General features: G+C 61.1%; 8 protein-coding genes and 1 non-coding gene across 9 annotated transcripts; 2 read left to right on the plus strand and 7 right to left on the minus strand.

Annotated features, from left to right (window-relative positions):
* Nucleotides 1-258: 258 nt before the first annotated feature.
* On the plus strand, nt 259-1,985 carry HRG_00894 (actin domain-containing protein; the record flags this gene model as incomplete). The annotated part of the gene is made up of 2 exons (XM_044859365.1): nt 259-677; nt 731-1,985. 2 exons carry the CDS (start codon nt 259-261, stop codon nt 1,983-1,985), a joined length of 1,674 nt encoding a protein of 557 aa, XP_044725765.1.
* Nucleotides 1,986-3,067: 1,082 nt separating this feature from the next.
* On the plus strand, nt 3,068-3,977 carry HRG_00895 (tRNA synthetase class II core domain-containing protein; the record flags this gene model as incomplete). Its single annotated transcript, XM_044859366.1, has 2 exons — nt 3,068-3,076; nt 3,126-3,977. The coding sequence occupies 2 exons, from the start codon at nt 3,068-3,070 to the stop codon at nt 3,975-3,977; spliced, it is 861 nt and encodes a 286-aa protein (XP_044725766.1).
* Nucleotides 3,978-5,085: 1,108 nt separating this feature from the next.
* Nucleotides 5,086-7,222, minus strand: HRG_00896 (kinase; the record flags this gene model as incomplete). The annotated part of the gene is made up of 5 exons (XM_044859367.1): nt 5,086-5,476; nt 5,541-5,922; nt 5,990-6,289; nt 6,355-7,056; nt 7,123-7,222. 5 exons carry the CDS (start codon nt 7,220-7,222, stop codon nt 5,086-5,088), a joined length of 1,875 nt encoding a protein of 624 aa, XP_044725767.1.
* Nucleotides 7,223-9,328: 2,106 nt separating this feature from the next.
* Nucleotides 9,329-10,447, minus strand: HRG_00897 (transcription factor Zn, C2H2; the record flags this gene model as incomplete). Its single annotated transcript, XM_044859368.1, has 1 exon — nt 9,329-10,447. One exon carries the CDS (start codon nt 10,445-10,447, stop codon nt 9,329-9,331), a length of 1,119 nt encoding a protein of 372 aa, XP_044725768.1.
* A 408-nt stretch (nt 10,448-10,855) lies between these two features.
* HRG_12046 lies at nt 10,856-10,938 on the minus strand. Its single transcript has one exon. It is a non-coding gene; the product is annotated as a tRNA-His (tRNA).
* A 639-nt stretch (nt 10,939-11,577) lies between these two features.
* On the minus strand, nt 11,578-15,293 carry HRG_00898 (c2 domain-containing protein; the record flags this gene model as incomplete). The annotated part of the gene is made up of 5 exons (XM_044859369.1): nt 11,578-11,798; nt 11,883-13,407; nt 13,450-14,365; nt 14,438-14,952; nt 15,003-15,293. The coding sequence occupies 5 exons, from the start codon at nt 15,291-15,293 to the stop codon at nt 11,578-11,580; spliced, it is 3,468 nt and encodes a 1,155-aa protein (XP_044725769.1).
* Nucleotides 15,294-16,597: 1,304 nt separating this feature from the next.
* On the minus strand, nt 16,598-18,539 carry HRG_00899 (major facilitator superfamily domain-containing protein; the record flags this gene model as incomplete). The annotated part of the gene is made up of 2 exons (XM_044859370.1): nt 16,598-17,075; nt 17,128-18,539. The coding sequence occupies 2 exons, from the start codon at nt 18,537-18,539 to the stop codon at nt 16,598-16,600; spliced, it is 1,890 nt and encodes a 629-aa protein (XP_044725770.1).
* Nucleotides 18,540-19,790: 1,251 nt separating this feature from the next.
* HRG_00900 (sugar transporter domain-containing protein) lies at nt 19,791-21,512 on the minus strand (the record flags this gene model as incomplete). Its single annotated transcript, XM_044859371.1, has 3 exons — nt 19,791-20,393; nt 20,457-21,238; nt 21,323-21,512. The coding sequence occupies 3 exons, from the start codon at nt 21,510-21,512 to the stop codon at nt 19,791-19,793; spliced, it is 1,575 nt and encodes a 524-aa protein (XP_044725771.1).
* Nucleotides 21,513-21,733: 221 nt separating this feature from the next.
* HRG_00901 (ubiquitin carboxyl-terminal hydrolase, family 1 domain-containing protein) lies at nt 21,734-22,495 on the minus strand (the record flags this gene model as incomplete). Its single annotated transcript, XM_044859372.1, has 1 exon — nt 21,734-22,495. The coding sequence occupies one exon, from the start codon at nt 22,493-22,495 to the stop codon at nt 21,734-21,736; it is 762 nt and encodes a 253-aa protein (XP_044725772.1).
* Nucleotides 22,496-23,236: the final 741 nt, after the last annotated feature.

Consider the following 23,236-nt stretch of genomic DNA (forward strand, 5'->3'; position numbering starts at 1 on the left):
CCGAGGTGACAGCTGACGTTGTTGATTGTCGGCGGGTCGGTCCCTCCAACGCCGACGCTAGCCAAGGGTCCCCCCCCCCCCCCGATAAACACATAACCGGTACGAGGAGTGAAGTACGTTGGTACCTTGCCGCTATCTTGACGAAATGACGTCTCGTCAGATGCCAGCGCAGCAGCGTCAAACAAGATCGCAACGTCCCACTGATTTTCCCTTTTCCCCACCCGACGACAACCTCACATTCAGGAGCGGTCCACGGTCATGTCCTCTGGTGCGGGCCACCCGCCCGCCCACAGGAGCGTGGCCAGCATCAGGTTGGCGCCGTCGCAGAGCCAGTCTGGGTCCTCGAATCCCCATACGTCTCGGAGCCCGCGCGCCATCTCGGCCTCGTACGGCTCGCCATCGGCGATTCGAGCCGAAGACGACTTTGTGCTTGTCGAGATTGGTTCGCGCTTTGTTCGGGCGGGCTTTGCCTGCGACTCTCTCCCCAAGGTCACGCTTCCCTATGGCCCTGAGCAGCAGCGCCGGACGGGAGACTTTAGGGCGATGCAGGACCTTGGCCCGCCGGCAACGGATACGTGGGCTGCAGATTACGAGATATGGCGATATGACGTACGAGAACTTGACTTGGGCCTCTTTCAAGACAAGCTGGACCGCTTGCTGAGAGATGCATTCACGAGGTATGGCGTTGGCTGGGCCGACATGTCGACGGCGTGCTCACCAGCCCGCATAGATACCTACTCATTGACTCACGTCCGCGGAGGATCGGTCTCATCCTGGATCCTGCGGTGCCGATTCCTTTGCTTTCGACCATCTTGGACACGTTGTTTCATAATTTCCAGACACCAATGGTTTCTCTCATGTCGTCTCCCACCATGTCGACCGTCGCGGGCGGCGTTCGATGTGCGCTCGTCGTCGACATGGGATGGGCCGAGACGGTGGTGACGAGCGTCTACGAGTACAGAGAGGTCAAGACGACACGAACGGTCCGGGGAGGCAGGTTGCTCCTCGACGGCTTACACGATCTGCTGCGCAGTATCTTGAACGACGGCGAAGCCGAGACCAAGCAGGGAAGAGTTTTGAGTTTTGACGAATGCGAAGACATTCTTTGTCGGCTCATGTGGTGCCGGGCCTCGGCGTTCAAGTCGTTGCAGCGTCAGTCGGCACAGCTGGATACCGTGGAAGAACAGGATGAATCCGAAGTGGAGACGGCAAAGCCCAGCGGCGTGGCCGAGATTCCTCTCAGGTCTACGAGTCCGCCGTCGACGCTGCAAGTGCCCTTTGGCAAATTGGCCGACGTTTGTGACGAAACCTACTTTGACCTCTCGGCATCGCCATGCACATTTGACGACCATGAGCTTCCAGTTCACCTGCTCATCTATCACCACCTGCTGCAGCTTCCCGTGGACGTCAGGGCGGTTTGCATGTCTCGCTTGATGATTACGGGGGGCTGTTCGGAAATACTGGGCATCAAGGAACGAATCTTTGACGAGGTGACGAGCATTGTGGAGAGAAGGGGCTGGGCGCCCGTTTCGGGCAAGGGAGTTGAGCAGCTGCGCAACAACGCCAAGCTGCGGAAGGAGAGCGTCGCAAGGACCAGCATTTCATCTGCAGCGACTTCCGAGTCGGGCGGGGATGATGTCGACGGAACGCGATCCGAGTCGGCCGCGACAGAGGCCTCGGACGATCCCGTCGAGGCCAAGATTGCGCGGAACCGCCCCGTGCCGCAGCAGATGCAGGGCCAGCTGCGAGCAATTCACTCGCTGGGGCCGTGGGCCGGGGCGAGCTTGGTCTGCCAGCTCAAGATGCCGGCCATGGCGACAATGGACAGGGAGCAATGGCTGCAACACGGGGCGAACGGGGCCTCTCGGCCGAGAGAGGTGGACACCAAGGCGCAGCAGCGGCATAGCGCAGGCACAGGCGGGCTCATCAGGAGCAGCGCAGGCCATCATGTAAGCTGGACTTTGGGCATCTGGGGCTCAGTGTGATGAGCAGATGTTGCTTGCCGCAGGAAAGCCATGGGGCGCGGTGGAAAGATGGCGACTTGGCGCCTGGAGCTTGCAGGAGGCTGTCGTGCTGTCGGAGAGCAAAAGTAGAATATCCGAGGATGGGCGCAAGGAGCGCTCTGTCGAAGCCGATTGTGCGTGCCCATGGCTTGTATAAGCTGGAGCTGTAGTTGCCTTGATGCCCACTCGGCTAACTGAATGGGCGCCCGCTCCCGCCCCCTCCTCGCCGTATTTCCGCCCTCCCTCCTCCACGCACATCCAGCAGCGTGCCAAAAAAGAAGACATGAAAAGCCCCCCCGAAGCCCGACAAGCACCATGAACAAGAGCGCGACATGGCTGCTGCGCTGTCGCAATGCCGCGACGCGGCTGTCGAAGCCGCAGCGGCGCTGCCTGGCGGATAGCCGGCGGCCGAGCACGGCGCCCAAGCCCATGGTGGACATCAAGCACATCCGGCAGAACCCGGCGCTGTACGAGCAGACGTGCTCGGAGCGCAACTACAAGGCGCAGCTCGGCCACGCGGCCAGGATCGTGGCGCTGCACGGGCGCTGGCGGGAGCTGCAGCGCGAGGGGCGGGCGCTGCGCGAGCGGTCCAACCTGCTGCGCAAGTTCATGGCCAACCCGGCGACGAGCAGCGGCGACGAGGAGCTGGGCGAGGTGCGCAGCATGACGCGCGACCAGGTCCAGGACGAGGCGCGCCGGCTCAAGGCCCAGCTGTCGGGCATCGAGCGCGGCGAGGCCGACGCCGTCGCCGAGATGGAGGCGCTGGCCCTCGAGATGCCCAACCTGACGGATCCCGAGACGCCCCGCGGCGACGAGCCCGTGCTGCTGCGCTACATCAACGAGCCGCCTGCTGCTGCTGCTGCTGCTGCTGCTGCTGCTGCTGTTCCTCCTCCCCCGCCTCCTCCTCCGGGGACGTCCACGACCACGACCACGACCACCGGTGATGGCTCCCCTTCCCCCTCTACCAACGCGGCGCCCGACGAGGACAGGGTGTGGCGGTCCCACGTGCACATCGGCGCCGAGCTGGGCATCCTCGACTTTGCGGGCGCGGCGACGGCGTCGGGATGGGGCTGGTACTACCTGCTGGGCGAGGCGGCGCAGCTGGAGCAGGCGCTGGTGCAGTACGCGCTGGGCGTGGCGACGCGGCGCGGCTGGACGCCCGTGTCGCCGCCGACGCTCGTCTACGGCCACATCGGCGCCGCCTGCGGCTTCCACCCGCGCGACCAGCACGGCGAGCAGCAGGTCTACGCCCTGGCCCAGTCGCAGGCCGACGCCGACCGCGGCGCCCCGGCCCGCTGCCTCGCCGGCACCTCGGAGATTGCCCTCGCCGGCATGGCCGCCGGCGCCACGCTCGACGCCCAGGACCTGCCGCTGCGCCGCGTCGCCGTGTCGCGCTGCTACCGCGCAGAGGCCGGCGCCCGCGGCCTCGACACAAAGGGCCTGTACCGCGTCCACGAGTTCACAAAGGTCGAGATGTTCGCCTGGACCGCGCCCGACCGCCCCGCCGCCCGCGCCGTCCTCGACGACATGCTCGCCGTCCAGGCCGACATCCTCGCCGCCCTCGGCCTCCCCTGCCGCGTCCTCGCCATGCCCGCCCACGACCTCGGCGCCTCGGCCACCCTCAAGGTCGACGTCGAGGCCTACTTCCCCAGCCGCCGCCAGCTCGCAAACGGCGGCTGGGGCGAGGTCACCTCGGCCAGCCTGTGCGCCGACTACCAGGCCCGCCGCCTCGCCACCCGCACCCGCATCCCCGGCGGGCCCATGGCCTTTCCCTACACCGCAAACGCCACCGCCCTCGCCGTGCCCCGCGTCCTCGCCGCCCTGCTGGAGAATGGCTGGGACGAGGAGACGGCCACCGTGGCCGTCCCCGAGTGTCTGCGGCCCTGGATGGACGGCAAGCACAAGATTGGCGGCCGCAAGCGGGGCACCCGCGCATCTGCCGCCGCCGACGAGCAGCCCTCTTCGGTCCCCTGAGGGCCCGTGGTCAGGGGGCGAGACCTGCGGCAGTGTACTTTACGAGCGCACGATCCCAATCTTGGCAGGGGTCATGGCCACGAGGGAGGCGTTTTGATTTACTGGGGCTGGCTTGCGGCACATGTACGATACTACTCAGCCCCTCGATACTCAGGAACGGCGAAGCAAGAGGGAATAATGGCTTGATACCCCCGTTGCAAGCAAGGTAGTTCCCCAGATTGTCCATCTGCTCCGGTGGCGGCATAGTATACCGAAAATACCGCGTGGCATGCCCGTGTAAACTCATGCTGTATCAAACGGTCGTGACGTCCCGCCAGTCCTCTTTCAGGGACGACGATGGGTCCACCGTCGGCACGGTCAGCGCCCTCGCAACATCAAGCGCGAGACTCGCGGCGACCATACGAAGCCACGCCCTCCCTGCTTAGTGCCTGCGCCATGCGCCAGCACCTTGGCGAGGCGGCCCGTCAGCAGCCGTACTCGACGTGCCTGAGGAACGGGTGCAATCTTCGACAGAACTCGGTCCGATGGGCAGAGACAGGGCACGAGTCACGTCAGCATTCCGCCTCGCGCGCTGGAGGCGGGCACAAGACTCTGGCCTCTCGAGAGCCCATCGCAATAGCGGTCAAAGTACTCTTGCTCTATTGGTAGGTAGGACGTTATCTTTCATGGACTGGTGACGGTTTACATCAAGCATTGCTCTTTCCCTTACCTCCCGAACCCCTCCGCAAACGCCAAACCGAATAAGACGCCAATGGTTAACGAAAAGACACCAGCATGACAGACGGCAACGACGACGGCCTGGGAGCTGCGTCCTCTCTCCCGTGTCCGCGCCACGAGCCCGTCCCGCCAAAGCGCCTACTGCCCATCAACCCGGGGCGCGCCACGCTTCGTTGCCGTGGAAAAAAGGACCGAGAGCTGCGTGATGCCGTATATGCAGGTGAAAAAAAGAGTCGAAGGGAAGTGCAAACGTTCGCTGCCCGAGACAATCCATCTGAGGCGTGACGATGCTTGACCAAGGGATGCTTAGCTCAGGCATAGAGACACAGGGAACCAGACCGTGCACAGCCTCCACGGCTGGACTCTCGCCCCGTGCCGGCGCACCGTCAGGCTACGACGAGGCGCTTACGTGCTGGCCGTTGACGTGTTGGTTGTGATGACGATGGTGGTCGTCGCCGTCGTGGTGCAGCGTGACGCTGTTGAAATCTACAAACGGATCGCCGACCTCGACCCCAGGTGTGTCCAGGCCGCTGTCCAGGGGCACGCCCTTGAGCTTGGAGCCGCTAATGTCGACGCTCTGGCTCTCCTTGACGTTGCGGAAGTTGACCGTGTCGACGCCGCGGCCGGGATGAGGCACGATGGGAGGCTTCATATGGCGAATGAGAGCCCACTGGGTGGTGCGGAAAAACGGATGGACTTTGATGTCCGACGCCCCGGCTCTCGCCCCTAACCTTCGGTTCTCATCCTTGATCAGGAGTTTCCTGATCAGTGACTTGCACAGACTGGCGTGGTCGGACCGGTCAGCGACGCGTGCACCGTAGACACTAGACAGGGGGGGTGGCTTACTTGGAAATCTGTGGAGCGCCGGCGTGGTCCGGGAAGGGAATGTCCTCGCGCAAGATGTTTGCAAAGGTGGCGTTCCTGTTCTTGCCCTTGAAGGGCGTCGTGCCGTAGAGCATCTCGTAGATGAGGATGCCCAGCGTCCACCAGTCCACAGCACTCGTGTGCCCACTGCCCTTGATGACTTCGGGGGCGATGTATTCCTCCGTGCCGACAAACGAGTTGGTCCGGAAGTTGGCAATGCAGGACCTCGTGTCGATGGTGGGTAGCGCGTCCGTCCTCGCGCCGTTCTTGCCAACAATCATGGTCGGCTTGCCGCCTGGATCCGACTGCTTGGACAAGTCAAAGTCCGAAAGCATGATGTGGCCCGATTGGTGGAGCAAGATATCTACGCAGCAGTTGGTCAGTGCATGAAACGGGAGAGAAGGGAGTAGAAAGGGGCGGCAAGAACGCACTCTCGGGCTTGAGGTCGCGGTAGATGAAGCCCATCAGATGAAGATACTCGAGCGCGGCCGTCACCTCTGCGGCGTAAAAGCGAGCGTCGTCTTCGGGGATGCATTTGCCGGGACGAGTTTGGAGGGCCCGAAAGAATTCGCCGCCGCTGCAGTATTCCATGCACAGGTAAAGATGATCTTCCGACTGAAAAGAGTGGTATAGGGTCACGATGAAGGGGTGATTGCTCGTGGCCAGAATCTCCTGCTCGGCGAGGGCGCGCTTGATCTTGTTGCGCTTGATCATTTCCTTTTTGCTCAAGACTGTTTCAAGTCGTCCACGTTAGCGAGGAACTGTCAGCCGGGATCAGGGGCAGAGGATCCGATACCTTTCATAGCATACAGCCGACTGCTCTTCTTCTCCTTGACCAGGTAGACTTTGCCGACATCACCCTTTCCAATGAGCTTAATCTTGTCGAAGCTCGAGGGGCCGACCTCGACGTTGCGGACCTTGATGGAGTTTGAGCTGTAGGTCCTGCGGAAAGCCAGGGCGGTGTGCGGGGCGGGGAGCGCGTCGAGGAGACCATCGTCGTGAGCGGGCGGGCCCAGGGATTGATTCTTTGCGGCCTCGGCCCTCTTCTCGACGAGGCCAATGGAGCCCGACTCTGCATCCTCGACCAGAGGGTCTTTGCCCAGCTCAGCCGTGGCGGGACGCTCGTTCTTGCCCTCTTCCTTTGCGAAGAGGCCCTGGGCGTTGGGGGCACTAGCAACCCGCCTTAGGCGCCGGGCCAACTCCTCCTTGGTCTCGCTCGTGGCCTGGTCGCCCGGGGCGCCGTCGGGGCCGGATATCTTGAGCTGGGGGGTGTCGGGGGGGCTCGGGGGCACGGAGCCGTCGTTGTGGTGTCGCAGGCCGGGCTGGCCCTGGTGGGCAAAGTAGGGGTTTGCGTGGGCCGTGGGGCTCAGGGCCTCTTCGATCTGGTTGCCCTCGCTGGCGACGGTGTGGGCACGCAGGCGGCCGACGGCATTGCTGAAGAACTTTGTGTGGCGCGAGGGTTTGGGTCCGGGGATGTCGGCGCCGCTGCCGGAGCTGGCTGTGGTGTTTGAGCCCGAAGCAGAAGGGCCATTGGCCGAGGCCAACGTCTTGTCCTTGTCGCTACCGGTGCTCGAGGCACTGCTGGCTATGCGGAAGAAGCTGCGAAGGCGATGGCTGACCTGGGCGGCGGAAGACGTGCCACTGGGGTTCTTGGAGGAGGGCATGTTGAGGGACAGACGCGGAGGCAAGGAAGCTAGATGGAGTTCATGCAGCCGGTGCCATGGTCCGTCACGGCAGGGATTGAGGGGGGGGGGGTCGGCGGCGGCAGCGGCCAGGCGAATCGGGGACGGCGCAGAGGCAGCTGAGGAGCGGACAGGAGAGGAGTCGAGACGAGGTCGTCAAGGGGGCGGCAGCGTCGGGGGAGAAGGGACGGGGCGGAGGGGGGAGGATGGAACAGGGCGCCGGGCAGTTGTCGATGGAGGAGTCAAAGACAAGACAAGGCGACGACGATTGCTGGTGGAGCCCTGGCGTAGGTGGTAGCAGAGAATGGAAATGCAGGTAAGGCGGTACCGCTACTAGGTACTGCGGGCGGGCGGTGGGTACGGCCGAGCCTGGGCCTCCCGACCAGCGAGGCGTATGTACTTTTCTAGGGATCCAGTGGCCAAGGCACAGCTGGCGACGCCCTGTGTTCATTCATCCAAGCAGGGGACCTGAACCTTGTACAGTACAGTACAGTACAGTACAGTATAGTACTAGAGGTACCTACCTCTACTCCATACCTTGGTAGACATGGAGAAAAAGGAGAAATCGCACCGGCCCATCCGTGCCTCACACAGTTTTACCTCGGGGAGCCCTGCCTTGGAAAAGGGACAGGCGGGTCAGAGCAGCTCCTCGTTAGCAGTGCTTTGATGTACCTGCGGCAGGTGAGGCGTCGTACACCTCCCCGAGTCGGTTAGGGCCACCTTGGCAATTGTCGAGCACAAAGCATTTAACTGCTAGGTTACGCCCAGGCTGCCGAAGGACAGCGTGATGACATACTTGGGGGAGTGGACACGGCGGAGCGAGGGGGAGAGAGAGCGCGAAAAGGGGGCCAGCAATTGTCGGGAGGGCATGGCACCGGTGACGACCATGGCACACCAACAATGACCTCGCTTGATTTAACGAGATGTTGTGCTTGGTACGGAGTATTCAGGGAATTCATTCTCGGCGGTGGCGGGGGAACCGACTCTACTCTCTCTTTCTCTCTCTCCTCTCCCCCCCTCTCTCCCTCTCACCGTCGGGTCCGTCGGACTACAGTAGTGCGTACAGTACCTGCCTACCTACCGTCGTAGTGCCGCCCAGGCCATGTCTCTCAGGCCTGTTAGTGACGACAAGCCCTGAGGCTGTTAGCATGAGCTCCCAATTTCCCCCCCCAGGGCCCAATCCCTTCTCGGGGCCAATTTGCCGGCCCAAGCGCAGGGGAGGCGAGATAGAGACGGAAAAGAGAGAGGCAAGTATTAGAATTGGGCCCAGCTGCGGCTGCTAGACGCGGCAGCCGTATTTCGTTACCTACCTAGGTACCTACCTAGGTACCTGTTTCTGCAGCGCCTCCCAACGTTCAATCTCAAGTACGTTCCTCGTGCAGGAATCCTCCGGCGCGACGAATGCCAAGTACTCAAGTACTTACGTACTACCTGCCCCCAAGTTCCCGAGGCAACATCGCCCACTCTGCCCAGTGCTGTTCTAGACGCATTTTTGCTAGGTAATAATTATGCAGGTTGCCCGGCAGGTCATGACGCCTGCCTGCATTGCCTTGCTTCATTCCATCAATACGTAAAATATGCATTATAATTACCTCTCTGGAGGGACCTGCTACTAATCCTCAGCTCGCGCCATGATTCTTGCTTCATGTCCCCCACACGTCATCTGAACCAGGGCTTGGAAAGCTTGCCCTCCCGGGCTCGTCGCTGTGTGCCTATGATGTAACTTGCTGCAAGTTAATAACCAACCACCCAAGAGAGACAGACGGCACGCGTGCTCTGCGGCAAACAGTGGATACCTTGCCTCTGCCTCTCGCCCTGCAGCCGACGACCCCTTTCGCAGAGCCGCAACCTCGAATTAGTATTCTAGTATCCGCTTCTATTCGTGTTATCCTCTAGGCATCCTCCTTTCCCCGAAGCTGCTGTGAAACGCTTCCAAGTCGGCCCAGCCTCGCCCTCTTCTCGCCTCGTGCGAATTGTCCTGCTCCCCTCAGGTATACGGTAGCTGAGAATCATGCCCCTGTCTGCCCCGTTGCAAGCTCGTAGGCAGGCACCCAACCCTCACGAGCGTCCAAGAACCTCTCCCAATCGTCACGTCTCGTCTGGGCCGCCGCTCTCCGAATCGTCGTCTGGCAGGTTCTCGTCCCTGCGTGCCAGCAGCTCCTTTAGTCTTCTCCGGTTCATCCGCCACGTTATCACGTCCTCCACTTCCTGGTCGCGAACCGAGGGCGTCACCTGGTTCCCCTGCGCATCCTTCAGAAAGTCGGGGATGTCGTCATCGCCGCCGCCGCCGCTGGGCTCGCCCGTGGCTCGACGCGCATCATGGCCCCCATTCTGCGGCCCGTCGCCAACATGCCAGGCCAGCGGGACAAGGTGCGCCTCTTCCATGTGTTCGCGGAACTCGTCGCTGTCGGTAAACTCCCTCGCCGGCTGCGCGCTGGCGCATTTCCTCCACCGACAGCACCGAGGCCCCGTGCCGCCGCTGTGCCCGTGCACGACGTAGATGTGCCTGCGTAGCGTATCCAGATTGTGCAGCTCGGCCTTGCACCCCGCCCACTCGCATAGAAACGCCACAAACTGCGGCTCCAGCCTGCGGTAGATTTCGCCAGGCGGCGGCGACGGCGTCTTGGGCGGCCGCCCGCGCCGCTTGGCGAACCCCGGGGCAGGTGCTTTCGCCCGGGCATGCCGCACCCTTGCGCCGGACAGGGAGTTGCCTCGCATGTCCGAGTATGACATTCCGGCCTTCCAGCCCTTTGGACGCCCTCGGCTGCTCATCGTCTCTGGCGCCGACGCCGGCTGTGCTGAGCTTCTCCTCGAAGGAGTGGCCGCCCAGCCCGGTATCTTGGGAAGCGGGACGGGCGTTTCCTTTATGCCCGCTGGTCTTTTGAGCGGCGGCGACGCGCCCGCATTGTGCCTCCTCCTGCCGGGTCCCGCAGAAGCAGGCCTCTTTCGCGGTGACGCGCTCAACACGACGGCAATTCGCGACCGCCCCAGTGCCGTTCCATTTATCGACGTGGCGGCTTGAGGTGGGGCTCGTCCGGGTCGTAGCTCCGGGAGACGCAGCTGCGCAGTATCGCTGAATAAGGGGTCTTGTTCATCAACGCTCCCTGCCGGCGACGAAGGGCGCAGCGTTGTGGTAGCCGGAGGCATGACGGGCGTCGCGGCGAAGTAGCGTCGAATGTCGCGCGAAACGCTCTTGGGCGCCGACATGGCGACGGGTCGCGAGGCCGCCCACGGCGACGGCAGCTCGCGCTGGGGTGACGGAGCACAAGCGCAAGCAAAGGTGTTGCGAGGTCGCGAGGCAAATGGGGTCTTCGGCGGGATCGATGAGGAGGGTCAGCGCGTAGCATAATCGCGTGCTATCGAAGCCCATTAGGCGAGTGGGCGTGAGATTGTTGGTGGTGGAGGGAGAGAGAAATTCGAGGTCGAGAGTCAAGTCGCAGCCTCGCACCAAAAATCACGAGAAGGAGAGGCTGCTTGTGCGTGCACCTGCTCCCAGCCTCGTACCAGAGCCCTGAGATCAGGAAGGTTGCTTCCGCCCTGTCCGGCCCGTGCACAATTGGCTCTTCGCACGGGCAATGATCTCGTTTCTCCACGACGAGAAAAAAAAAGTTTTCATACCATATTAAGGAATCGAACCTTAGTCTCCAAGTTGTTTACTAAGCCACAAACTGGTTTCCTAACCATTAGAAGAGCATAGCTGGTTGCCATGCCGAGGAATCGAACCTCGATTTCCAGTGGATTGTTGACTCGAACAACCTGGCGCCTTACCACTAGACCAATACGGCAAGTGCTGCTTGTTGTTAGAAAACTGGGTCTTGGAAGCATTAAAGAAGGGGTCTTAGTGAATGGGGCACGGCCTTGCCTAATGAGCGCATAAACGTGGAGAAACGGCAGTGTTGGCCAGGTAGGTAGGTACCTAACTTACAGGCAGAAAGACTACATTCGCGAGGGTAAGCCATCACTTTCCCGTAAAATAGAATGACATTTCTACTCTGTGCTTCGGCCCGCAGCGCCAGGATGTTTCGTGTCGGACTCAAAGGAGCTCAATTGGTAATTAGCCAGTCAAGTTTGGTCTTCAAGTATCCGTACTACCTTAGGTAGACACAGGTACTAGCTACCTAGGTGCCTGCACGTCGCTTCTCCCTTTTGGGGCGTACTCGCCACACTTCTCCACTTCTGTGTGTGGTGGTTAGGCAGAGCCGTGCGTTATTCAGCCAGGGCCCAAAAATAGGGAGAGACAGAGAGAAAGGAGAGAAAGGGGGGGAAACGCTCTTCCATCGTTGCACGTCAGGTATCGCAATCATCATTAAGCCCATGGCCACCGCCTGAGCGACATCCTACACCTCCGTTTCCACATCTGGCTGCCGTCCGCCCAGCGATCCCAGCTTCTTAACCTTGCGAAGGGCAAACTTGGCCTCGTCCTTGGCAAACTGCGCATTCCGCATTGGGCGCCACTGCATCAGGCCTCGGTGCTTGCGGTGCAGATCACGGTTGCGCGTCTTGTAGTCCTTGTACGCTTTGATGGGATTTTTGCTGCTGCCGCCGCTCTGCGACGATTCTGTGGCCTCTGTTCCCTGCGTGTCCATAGACAGGCGACCAGCTTCGCTGTTCTCGCTGAACTCTGTCTGCCCGTCTTGCACACCGAGGTCAGGATTGTCGTCGTCGTCTTCCTCCTCATCAAAATCGTCGTATTCTTCGCTGTCATCGTGTCCGTCAGACTTGCTCGCCATCAGGTCCTTCGGGTTCTTGCCAAAGGCCCCGCTCCAATCGGTGCCATCCTTGGCCAACCACTTCTCCTTTTCCTTTCCGTCAGCCTGGGCGAGCACGTCCCGACCCTGCGTCAGGGACTCATCGTGCAGCTTCTGCACCGCTGGCGGGACTTCGGTATGCACCTCCTGCTGCCGCACGCCCTCGGCGTAGCAAGTCTCCCAGGCCTCGATGGTCTCACGGGAATCGTTGTCGCTTACGAACTTGATGTGGTCCGAGTCGGTGCCGGCAGAGAAGCGGCCGCTGAAGTGGACGCGGCCGACCTCCTCAATGTCCGTGTCGGGAATTTCCATGTAATTCTCCTGGGTAATGTAATTCTGGGACAGGCGCAGACCATTGCTGCACTTGAAGATGGGCACGTCGAAATCTATGGCTTCGCCGTCGGTGAGCTCCAGGAGCCAGAGGGCGGCATAAGCATCGGGGCTCCGGTGGCCTGATGCATAAAACTCGATGAAGATCGGAGATCGATAGCGGTGCCGGACGGGTAGCCGCAACTTTTGCCCTTCGTGCACCCCGCTAATATCAATCTTCATGCCATCCTCCTCCTTGGTCGACAGGTGCTTCTTGACACTGGCTGACGATCCACCCGTGCGCAGTCTCAGCTTCACATGGGTGGACGGGGCGTAGCCCGTCGTGGTGATGGAATCGGACAGGAACTCAAAGGTGCCAATATCCCAGCCGAGCTGTGGAGGGGGCAGCCTGAGTTCGACGGAGCGGAAGAGAATGGAGATGCGGGCCCGTCCGAAGCCAATGCCGCCGTCAAGGGGATACCATCGGGTAGACTGGCTGCTCGTTTGCAGGACATCGGATATTTTGAGGGGCACCACGCCAATGATGGGGTCGTGCTGCCTGTTGCGCGAGTCTCGGACAGCGACGGTGACGATGCACGACCTCCAGTCGCGGACAAACTTTTCCGTCCCGGCGTTGAAGATGGGCTGCGACGACACCACCTTGGTTCTAGTCTTGTAGACCAAGTCGTCGTTGATGAGAATGGTGCAGTAGGAACTCGGGAGCGTGCGGCCCTGCTCCTCCTTGACTTCGCCGGCCTCGGGTCTGGCCGGCTCGTACTCCTTGCCCTTGCGTTTGCCATTGGAGCCCTTGATGTTAGCGAGCTCTAGGCCGACAATCTGGTGGACAACAATGCTGAGGATACCGGATGGCCAGAGAGGGTCGGGAGGGGTATGTATGACGGCATCCTCGCCCTCGGTATTGATGGCGCCCTTTTCCTCCTGGAACTCGGGCTTGTCAGCCAGCTCCTTGGGCAAGTTGACGTCGCGCCCGTCGGTCCGGAGGGCCGTTCTGAATTTGGTCTTGCCGAAGAAGCCAACCTCCCAGTGGAGCTCGCCGGGCATGCTGCTGTCGGCCTTGACGCCGCAGAGCTTGGAAACCTGAGGGAACATCTTGCCGGGGTGCTAAATGAGCTTCTGAATGCTCAGTTCCACCTTGCCCACCACATCATCGGCCGACGAGCGATCGCTGTCCCACAGCTCCATCGAGAGCTGTTCGTCGGCCTTGATGAGATCGCTCGTGACGAGAAGGCCGCAAGTCTCTTCAAAGACGGGGTTGAGATTATCCTGGATGACACGGGTGCAGAACTGAGGCTTGGAAAACTTGCTCCAGCTGACGGTGATGTAGGGGTCGGAACCGCCGCCTCTACTGCCTCTCTGATCCTGCTTACTGAGGCCGGTAGCCTTGTGGATGCGGATGAACATGACTCCTAAGGCCATTGTCTCCTTCTTGATGTCGTCGCCTTGCAGCATGCTGCTCATGTCGAGCGTCAAGCTCTTGGGCGCCACGTACATGGACGCGGCGGCTCCGATGGCCCAGTTGACAAAGTTGGAAATCAACGGCAGGTTCAGGATGTTGACGCCCTTTTCAATCATGGGCGTGCACCCGGCGTGCACCTTGGGGATGCCCATGAGGGTAAAGGTGGCCGTTTTGAGAAAGGGCGGATCAGGCGTCAGCTGCAGCCGAACGCGAGCCGTCGCGACGAGCCCGACCAGCTCGACCCAGATGGGCAGGGGAACTCCAAATAGGCCCTTAATACCGAGGTAGAAGACGAGCTGCATGCCCATATTCTTGGCCTTGGACGCAATGTCGCCGCCCGATGGCTTGGCATGGTATGCAACAGAAACCTCCATGTTGTAAAAGGAGCCGGCCTGTTCGACGGCGGCGAGTTCATTGGGGTCCATTTTCTTCTCGTTCTCCTTGTGGATCTCCTCCTTGATGTCTTTAACGTGGGAGTCTGGCAGGGCCCTCATGTTGAGGATGCGGATGGGGTTGTTTCCCTGCGATATGTCTGCTACGCGGACATTTTCGACAATGCCGGGGACTGAAGCTGCCATGACATCTTCCAGCCTGTCTTGCTGTGTCAGCCCGGGGTTTCTTCCTCCTGTATGGAGAAGCAGGCTCGTCGGGTTGGCAACTCACGTGTCGGCGACGGCGGCAAACATCTCGGGGTTGATGAGTCCCCAGCCGATGCCAATGGCCGTGTTCATCCACTCGACAGACTCTGGAATGAGGTTGACGGTGGCAGTCTCGCCGCGGTCCTGCTCGCTCGACCACTCGACATCCCTGCCCTGGCGGACCAGATCCTTGACCCAGAGAAAGACGCCCGACGAGACGCAGAAGCCCAGGGGAATCAGGCCGAGGAGCCTGCCGCCAAAGAACTTGCCGACAAAGACGATGGCGATGAAGATCCCGAGGCAGAGAATGTTGGCCTTGCGCTCGAGCGAGGCGAACATGGGCTCGTAGCTGACGGAAGGCGTTTTGTAGAAGAGGACGGACGTCTTTTCGCTGCGGATGGGCACGTCCGAGGTGGAGCCCTCCTGAACGGGGTCGGGGGGCGCCGTTATGTCCTGGGCATAGCGATACTCTTCGCCCGACTGCTTGGACGAGACCTCGACGGTGGTGGGCTTGCCGAGGTTCTCGTTGGGGATGGAGAGCTGCGGGCTCGTGTCAGCATGATGGATGCGGCAGCCATGGATGGGCGCACCTGTGGGTTGTCGACGGCCTCTTTGTAATCTGTCTTGGCATCTTGAATGTCGACGTCCTTGCCCGTGACGGGGTCGCGGACAGTGCGCAGGTCTCTTCGCCTGGGCTTTTCCTCGTTGCGATGGTCCTTGGCCTCGCTGCTCAAGTTGTTCTGCTTGAGGTCGGCGTCAATAGCGGCGTCGCGTTTCTTCTTGTCGGCATCAAGCTGCTGGACAAACTGCTGGATGTTGGGCACGCGGTTGCGGCCGCTGTAGTGCTGGCCCGCGGGCATCACGTGCTCGTCAACGTCCATCTTGGCTCGCCGTCCTTGTTGGGACACCACCAACGCGTCGGTTGACGGGGGCGAGCAGTCGGATGTAGGATATTAGGGTGGCGGTTGGCCGTGTGCGCAGAGATGAGGACTTGTCTTGACCTTGGTGGGTGAGCAACGAGTCGAGGAGGGGGAAGCAAGCTCCGTGGTTGACGGAAAGAGGAGTTGAGAATTGGGAGAAAGGATGAGTCTCTGGAGCTGGGCCAAGGAATCGATGCCCCTGTTTATTTCTTCCGCCCCGGCTCCTTGCTTCTTCCAATCGACGACAAACGACGACGTCATGGTTTCCATGCCCCGTGCGTCTGATACAGCGAGCCTCGAGGTTGGAGCTGTGCAAGCTAACCTCTGGCAATGACGTAGTCGGCTGTTCCGATGGTGGAGGTTGGTCCGTGCAGGGATTCGTCGACACAGTGTCGGCCTGTCTGGACTGAACGCCCGCCATTCCACACTAGCTTAACTTAATAGTGCAGAGCTGAATGAAGCCTCTCTTTATTAATATCCGTACTCACCCCAGATATGATGCTGCTCTGTGTCTGTGAAGCCTGTGAAGAGCGTGTTTCACTTTCTCCTCCAATCCACATAGCAGCCTGAGGAGCATCTGCTTCACATTACCCAGGGCCGGACACTTTCTCTCACTCTGCATCACCAAGCAGCAACGCACGCAGCTCTTTCTTACCTTGTTGGAAATATTGATCGTCGTCTGCATCGACGAGAAAAAGAAAGTCTCGGCGAGCCCCGGCCCCGTCTGGTCCCAGCCCGCGCGCCTGGATCCAAACCAACAGCCGTGAAATCGCTGCAGTTGCCTGCCTGCCTGGCTTGGCTCTGCAGCCATCGTCCTCGCGCGCACTGGCCAGCTTGCGCCAAGCAGGGTCCCAAGATGCCGTCATTTCTCCCCAACCAGCTATTTTGCATCTCAATCGTGGCAGGCTTGGGTCTAGACCAATTTTATATCTCGAGCTATTATGTCGGATATCGACTATATACCATCAAGAAAGCTACCATATCTTTTCCTGGACCCATCTACCTCCTTTGCTCTCAACTGCGTGGTATATGCATCTCCCTCTCCCCCTTTCGCTCTTTGCCATGCACAACCAACAATTCCGACCACAACCGTCACTGTTGTAAGTTGTAACCCCCGAAAGTAGAATAAATCGCCAAACGCCGTGCTCTAGCCTCTCTGTGCGCTGGCCACAGAAAATTAGATGGCTTCAGCCACTGGTAGTCTTTTTTTCTTCCCTTCTTCTTCGCCATGGACCCGCCTCGTCAAGTCCCGTCACTGGCGCGGCTTACACGTTCTGGATGGGGCCTGCTTGGTCGCTCTCCTTTTTCGGTGCGTTTGCCATGGCAGCCACGTCCTGGCTCTGTTTCTCCGTCGGCGCCCCTTCGCCCTTTTTCTGTTCCTCTTCGGCGCCCACCGGGGGGCTCATGGGCTTCGTCGGCGCATACGCGCTACGCTCGCGAATCTTGCCGCCGTACTTGTAGAAGATAAAGGGGATGGGGGCCAGCACCGCGGCCACGCAGCCCAGGAGCGTCGCCGCCCACTGAATACCCATGCCCTCAAACATCTGCCTCGCAAACAGCGGGAAGCCGGCGCCGGCCAGCGACCGCAGAAACGTGTTTCCCGCAATCGCCGACGCCGCGAACACCAGGTACGCGTCGACGAGGTAATTGAGCGCCTGGAGGAAGATGGACATGAGTCCGAATCCGGTGAAGATGCCGCTGGCCGCCGGCACGGCCCAGTGGATGTCGGCCCTGTATCCAGTCCTGCGCGATGATGAGCAAAGAGCGAGCCAGGGGGGACCAAGAGTCAGCTTACCATCCAAACCAAAATATGCCAATGGTGAAGGAGACGCCGCCAGCCATGACGTTGGGCAGCCGCCATTCGGGGATCGGGACGCCGTTATTGCCGGCCAGCTTGCGCATGTACCACGGCTGCTGCGCAATCACGGAGGCCCCCGCAAGGAGCTGGCCACAAATCATGCCGAAAAATGTCAAGCCCGACTTGCCCAGGCTGAAGCCGTGCACGCCGACAAAGACGATGGGGTATGCCGTAAGAAATAGGTAAAGCAGGCCGTAGATGAAGCTCATGTAGATGGAGAGAAGCAGGATTATGGGCTCGGTAAAGAGGAGGCGCATGGGGCGGGAAAAGTTCTTGGTGATCAGCTCGCCAAAGTCGACCTCGATTTCCTCCTGCTTGGCGTGGATCCCCCAGTTCTTGGTCCGCCGCCGCAGCTCTGACGCCTTGCTGACGAGGAGGACGGGCGGGTACGTCTCGTTGAGGAAAAAGAAGTCGAGGATGAAGGCGGCAAAGCCCATGATGGAGGGCAGGTACTCGGTCCAGCGCCAGCCGAGGTGCGACTCGACAATGAAGCCGCCGATAAAGGGCGCCAGCAGCGGTCCGGTGAAGACGGCCATGGAGAACAGGGTGACGGCAATGCCTCGGGTCGCATTGTCAAACATGTCGGAGAAGACGGCGGCGACGACGGCCAGCGGGCAGGCGCCGAAGAAGCCGCTGAAGAAGCGGCACAGCAGGATGGTCTGTATATCCTTTGCGGTGGCGCAGGCAATGGAGAAGAGCGAGAAGCCAAACATGGCGACGACGAGGGGCAGTCTGCGGCCGCGCAGCTCCGACAGAGGGGCCCACAGAGTCGGGCCAAAAGCGAAGCCGAGGACATAGAAGGTGGTGCCGAGCAGGCCCACCTCGGAGCCGACGCCGTACTGCTGTGCCACGACGGCGGTGGAGCTCGAGAAGATGGACGAGGTAAAGGCCGAGGTCATGGTGGTGTAGCCCAGCATGGCGGCCGTCAGGACCTTTTTGCGCAGAGGCCAGTTCTGGGCGTGCAGGGGATCGTTGGGGCCGTCGAACTCGACCACATACTCTTCGCGATTCGGCAGTGGCGGGGGGTAAGGCTTGCCGGCGCCAAAGGCGGGCAGGGGCTTCCTACTGCTGGAGCGGCTGCCAATGCGGGAGCCGACGGTTGCCGTGTGCTGGCTGCGCTGGGTTTGGATCCGGCTCAGCTCCGTGGGGTGATGCTCGAGGGTGCTGTGGCCCGTGTTGCGACGAAAGACCTGGCTGCCATTGGGGCCGCGGGCCGAGAGGGACGACGAGGCCGTCGATGCCAGCGAGACGACCGACTCGATCTCGTTGCTGGCACGGCTTCGGTACAGGCCGGGCGAGGCGTCGCGCTCTGCCTCGGCAAGCTCTTGATCCACAATGTCCATGGGCATGGTGGGCGTGAGAGCTGCCGGCTTTGGCAGCGGGTGGATTCGGACACCGAGTGGTATCGATGTCGGGTTGCTCAGGAGAACTCAGTCGAGGGCGAGACGAGAGGTGGGAATGCCGGAAGAGTAGAGCGAGGATTGGGGAGAGGAAGAGAAAAAGGTGGTGGGGGAACGCCGGGGCGGTCAGGGTTACTAGGCTTGTGCTTGTGTGTAAGACTGCTGTTCCCCCTAGCTCATGTAAGTGTCAGTCAACCGGGGACATCATGTTAATTATAAGGCAGCAGCAAGCACACCACACGCAGGCCCGCGGCTCTCGGCACATTGCACACGGTCATTACAAATAGAGCAAAAAAATCGCTATTAATTAGTGATGTAACTGCAAAAGCCCAGGAGCATCCTGGCTGCATATTACGCAACGGACAATGGCGGCGGATCCGGTGGGGCGCCGGCGCTATAAGCGGGTATAATGGCTCTGCCACGGACCGGAAGGCCCAGCGCGTGGAGTCTCGGTCGGACGAGCCGAGGGCCATCCTCTGAAACAAAACAAATCTCTGCCCGCCAGTCCAACAATATAGCGGTAGTGCAAAGTATAGACGTACGCATTCGGGGTAGCGTGTGAATAGCGTTTGGATGCACAATGGCGCATCTTTTCCTAAGGCCGACGCCAGGTCCGAAAGCCGGCGCTCCGATCCTTGGAAGCCAAATGTTTCTTGCAGTCTGCACAGATACAGACAGACTCGACGGCCGGAAACCATCCGAGTGGCTCTTCCGGCATGGTCATGTTTATTGTTATTCGGATTCTTATGCAAGGAGAAGTAAATGGCCGCCGGGCACCTTGCTGTGTCGGGTTGGCGCCCGAAGCCCCGAGCGTGCGCTTCGGAAGACTTCCGGCCCATTGGGCATGGCCTCGGTGTCCGCCTTTACCGAGGTCTGGGGTGTCCGGGGCATTACCGAGAACTAAAGGTCAGCGGGTACATCCGAGATACCTGAGGGAGGCGTCGCATCACGTGATGCTGTCGATGAACCTCTCTTCCTCACCACCTCACCATACTCGAGATCTCAATCAATCCTTGCATCCCTGCCAAATCAAGTACTCATCATGTCCTGGCACTCCATGGATGAACCAGGGCGTAGGGCGCGCTGAACATGCAACTTTTGGTCCTATGCACTGCTTTGCTTCCTTACAAGCGGTACATGGGTTTCCGGAGAATTGCAAGACTTTGAAGCGGTTCCAACACATCTGGCTACAACACGTCATCAATGGACCCCCCAGCCATGCTCGAGCAGGGCCGTCGCTTCTTCCAGGCTCAGCCCGGCCGTCTCGGGGTAGATACGCCACACCAGCACATATCCCACGGCGCACACAGCCGCGTACAGCACAAAGGTCCACGATGGGCTCAGAGCGTCCATGAGCGGCAAAAAGGTCAGCCCGACGGCAAAGTTGGCCGTCCAGTTGGTCGCCGTCGCCACCCCGCTGCCCAGCGACCGCACCGCGAGCGGGAATAGCTCGCTCTGCATCCACGGCACGTTGCCCAGGCCCAGCGCATACGACGCCACGTACACCATGATGCTGGCCAGCACCAGGCTAGCGGCGCCGGCCTGCCCCGATTCATCTGATGCCAGGACCGTCGACGTCAAGCTAAGCGAGAGAAAGGAGAAGCCGACGGCGGCCAGCAGGAGCCCCAGCATCAGGACCGGCATCGAGTAGAGCAGCATGCGCCTCCGGCCCGTCCGGTCGATGAGGCCCAGTGCCACGAGCGTGAATATGAAGTTAGTCACGGCTACGCTGAGGGACGTCAGGGTTGGACTCGTGAACCCGACCAGCGTAAATATCGTGGCCGAGAAGTACATGAGCGAGTTCTGCGAGGGGGGCCGTCAGCTGGGGCACTTCACTAAGTGCAGTGACGAAACGAGTGCGCATACAAACCCGCATAGCTGCTGGAGTCCCTGTAGCAGGCAAGCAATCGCCAGTGCCCTGCGGTTCTTGCCCTCGCCCAGAAGCTCCCGCCACGCCCCGAGCCATTTCCCGGAGCCCTGTCCCCGGCACTCTCCAAGCCGCCTCGCTTCGTCTTCTTGGCCCGCCTCGGTCTCGATTTCCTTGACAACGGCATCCGCATTCCCAGTAGAGGCCGAGATTCTCTGAACGACGCGCCTGGCATCTGCCAAGCGACCAACCTTGACGAGCCAGCGCGGCGTCTCGGGCATAAAGACCACAAGGGCTCCCTGGATGGCGGCAGGCGCGGCGCCGAGCCCGACCATCCACCGCCAGCCTGTCTCCTTGGCAGCGTAGGCGGAAAAGGCCCAGCCGACGAGATAGGCGACCATTTGGCCCAGGGTGATGAAGAGCACGTTTGTGGTGACGACGCGGCCGCGGTGCTCGGCGGGCGCCACCTCGGCCAGGTACAGCGGCACGACGAAGCTCGCCGCGCCGACGCCCGCGCCGACGATGCACCGGCCGGCGATCATGACGGGCACCGTCGAGGCCAGCGCCTGCATGAGGGCCCCCGCGATGAAGAGGACGTCGGCGTAGAGGATGACGCGCTTGCGGCCGAGCTTGTCGGCGAGGACCGATGACAGTGGCGACGCAACGAGGGCAAAGAGCGATGTCGACGACGTGATGATGGACTTGTCCATGGACGTCAGGGGCCGGTTCGAGAGCGCCGAGCCGATGGAGACGAGAGTCGCCGATATGACGCCGGTGTCGTCTGCACCAAGAGCAGGTCAGCTGTGTGTGCCTTTTCCCCTCGAGGACTTGTGGCAGCCAAAGACGGCACGCAAGGGAGACTTGCATCCAAAGAGGAGGCCGCTGATGCCGGCGGCGAGGGTGAGGGCCAGGACGAAGGCGCCGGGGTTTGTGTCGGCCGGTTTTCCGGGCTGGCGCGGCGGGAGCTCGTCGCCGGCGTCGGAGGAGCGACGCTCGTCGGCCCGGTCCTCGTTGCCGGCCATCAACGGCGCCTGGGGGCTGTCTTGGTCCTCCATAATCGGGGACTATCCGCCTCCACTGCTGCCGGGCGCCGGAGTGGCAGTCGATTAACCGGACGCACGGCTGCGGAGCACAAGGTGCACCGTGTGATTACACAGTCTTGTTACAGTGTCAGCGTCCGGTTATTATCGGGGATAATTAACAGTCGCCCCGCCTCGCCGATTCAACAGCCGGGTGATTCCTAAACTGCTTTCGAGTCCGAGTCCGACGACGGCTGCTACTCTGCCGGCCTTTTCGCCAGTGCGACGAGGCTAAACTCCAAATTCCCGCCTGCGTGTTTCAGAAACCTCCTCACGCCCAGGTCCAGGGCACGATCGCTCAGCAGATCCTCCTCGCCACCCAGCTCCCCGCGGTCAATGGGTCCATCAACGCTCCCCTCGAGCTCCCACAGATGACCATCCTTGCCCTTGACAAAGGCGAGAAAGTGGTAGACCGCGTGCTCCTCTGCCCTCGGGGCGGCTGTGTCTCCCAGCCGCGCGGCGCGCATGTGCGCCCTCTCGAGCTCCTCACTGTCGTACAGGGCCGCCGCCCGCGGTATCGGCTTGAGCGGCGTTGCCCGTTCCAGCAGAGCGTGCAGGTCAGAACCGGGCTTGACGAGGTCGGCTGCCTCGCCGTTGGCTACGCAGTGGAGCAGGGCAATGAGCCCGCATGCGTTGCCGATGGTCTGCCGGAACCACATGACGGGCTCCGAGCTCCCGCTTTGGTCGTACGTCAGAGCGTCGCCCGCGGGCTTGACGAGGCCGTCGTCGGCACGGACGGCCCGGTACATGTCGGGCGGCGTGATGAAGATGAGGGCGAGGGCAGGGCGCGGGGCCAGCGAGAGCACGTGTGCGTCTTCGACACTGTAGACATCATAGAAGCCCAGTTGCTGGGAGACGCCGAGGTCGTGGACCAGTGACGTGAAGACGTCGGGGTTATTCTCGAGCGGGATGAACGTCTTTTTGCCCGAGGGCGAGATGAATACTCCTTCAGTCGGCATGGCAAGTGCTTTGTGCAAAGGAGGAGAATGCAGAGTCCAGGTGGCAGAGCGTGAGTTGCGCGTCTGCCTGCTGCCTACGCATGCAATAGAACTACAGGAGGATACGGCGTCTCTCTTCAGGAATATGGGGGGGGGGGGTCCCAGGGTAAGGCGGCCAGTGCCCTGCCGATGGCCCTGGAGTTACAGGCAGCCAAGCCTGTGGTGAGCCCAGTTACAGCGGGTGCAAAGGGGGGCCAAGCCTGACACGTGCGCCGCTCAGGGGTCCAAAAACCCCCTTGGGCTTGTCCTTGGGTGGTAAAGTACCATCACTCTGTCCGAGGTACATGAAGAACGATGTTTCCGCTTGCAGATACGAGCTCCGCTTCCGCAGGTACCTCTCATCAGGTCTCCCCCAGCCACAGCCACAGCTGGCCTGGCCGGTGGGCACTGAAAACGGAAAGCGGCGATGCTCAACCGCAACTCCTGATCGACTCTCTCCATCATCCATCCAAGCCATCCTCGCATCACGGCATCGCCTGTCCCAGTGCAACCCCCCAGTCTCCTCGCTTCGCTTGCCTACAGTATTCGCTCGCTCAACCGATCGCTCGACCATGGGCCTTTCCTCTGCTGCTGCCTCCGCCGTCGCCCGCTAATCATCCGTCCCTTGGCGCCCTCTCTTCTCGTCCCCCGTCGGCCGATCTATCCTCCGCCATCGATTACCCCCGGACTCCTCTACCTCAGCAATATCCCCGAGTCCCGCCG

The sequence above is a fragment of the Hirsutella rhossiliensis genome, assembly GCF_020360975.1.
Source record: "Hirsutella rhossiliensis strain HR02 chromosome Unknown scaffold00001, whole genome shotgun sequence".
Classification (NCBI taxonomy): Eukaryota; Fungi; Ascomycota; class Sordariomycetes; order Hypocreales; family Ophiocordycipitaceae; genus Hirsutella; species Hirsutella rhossiliensis.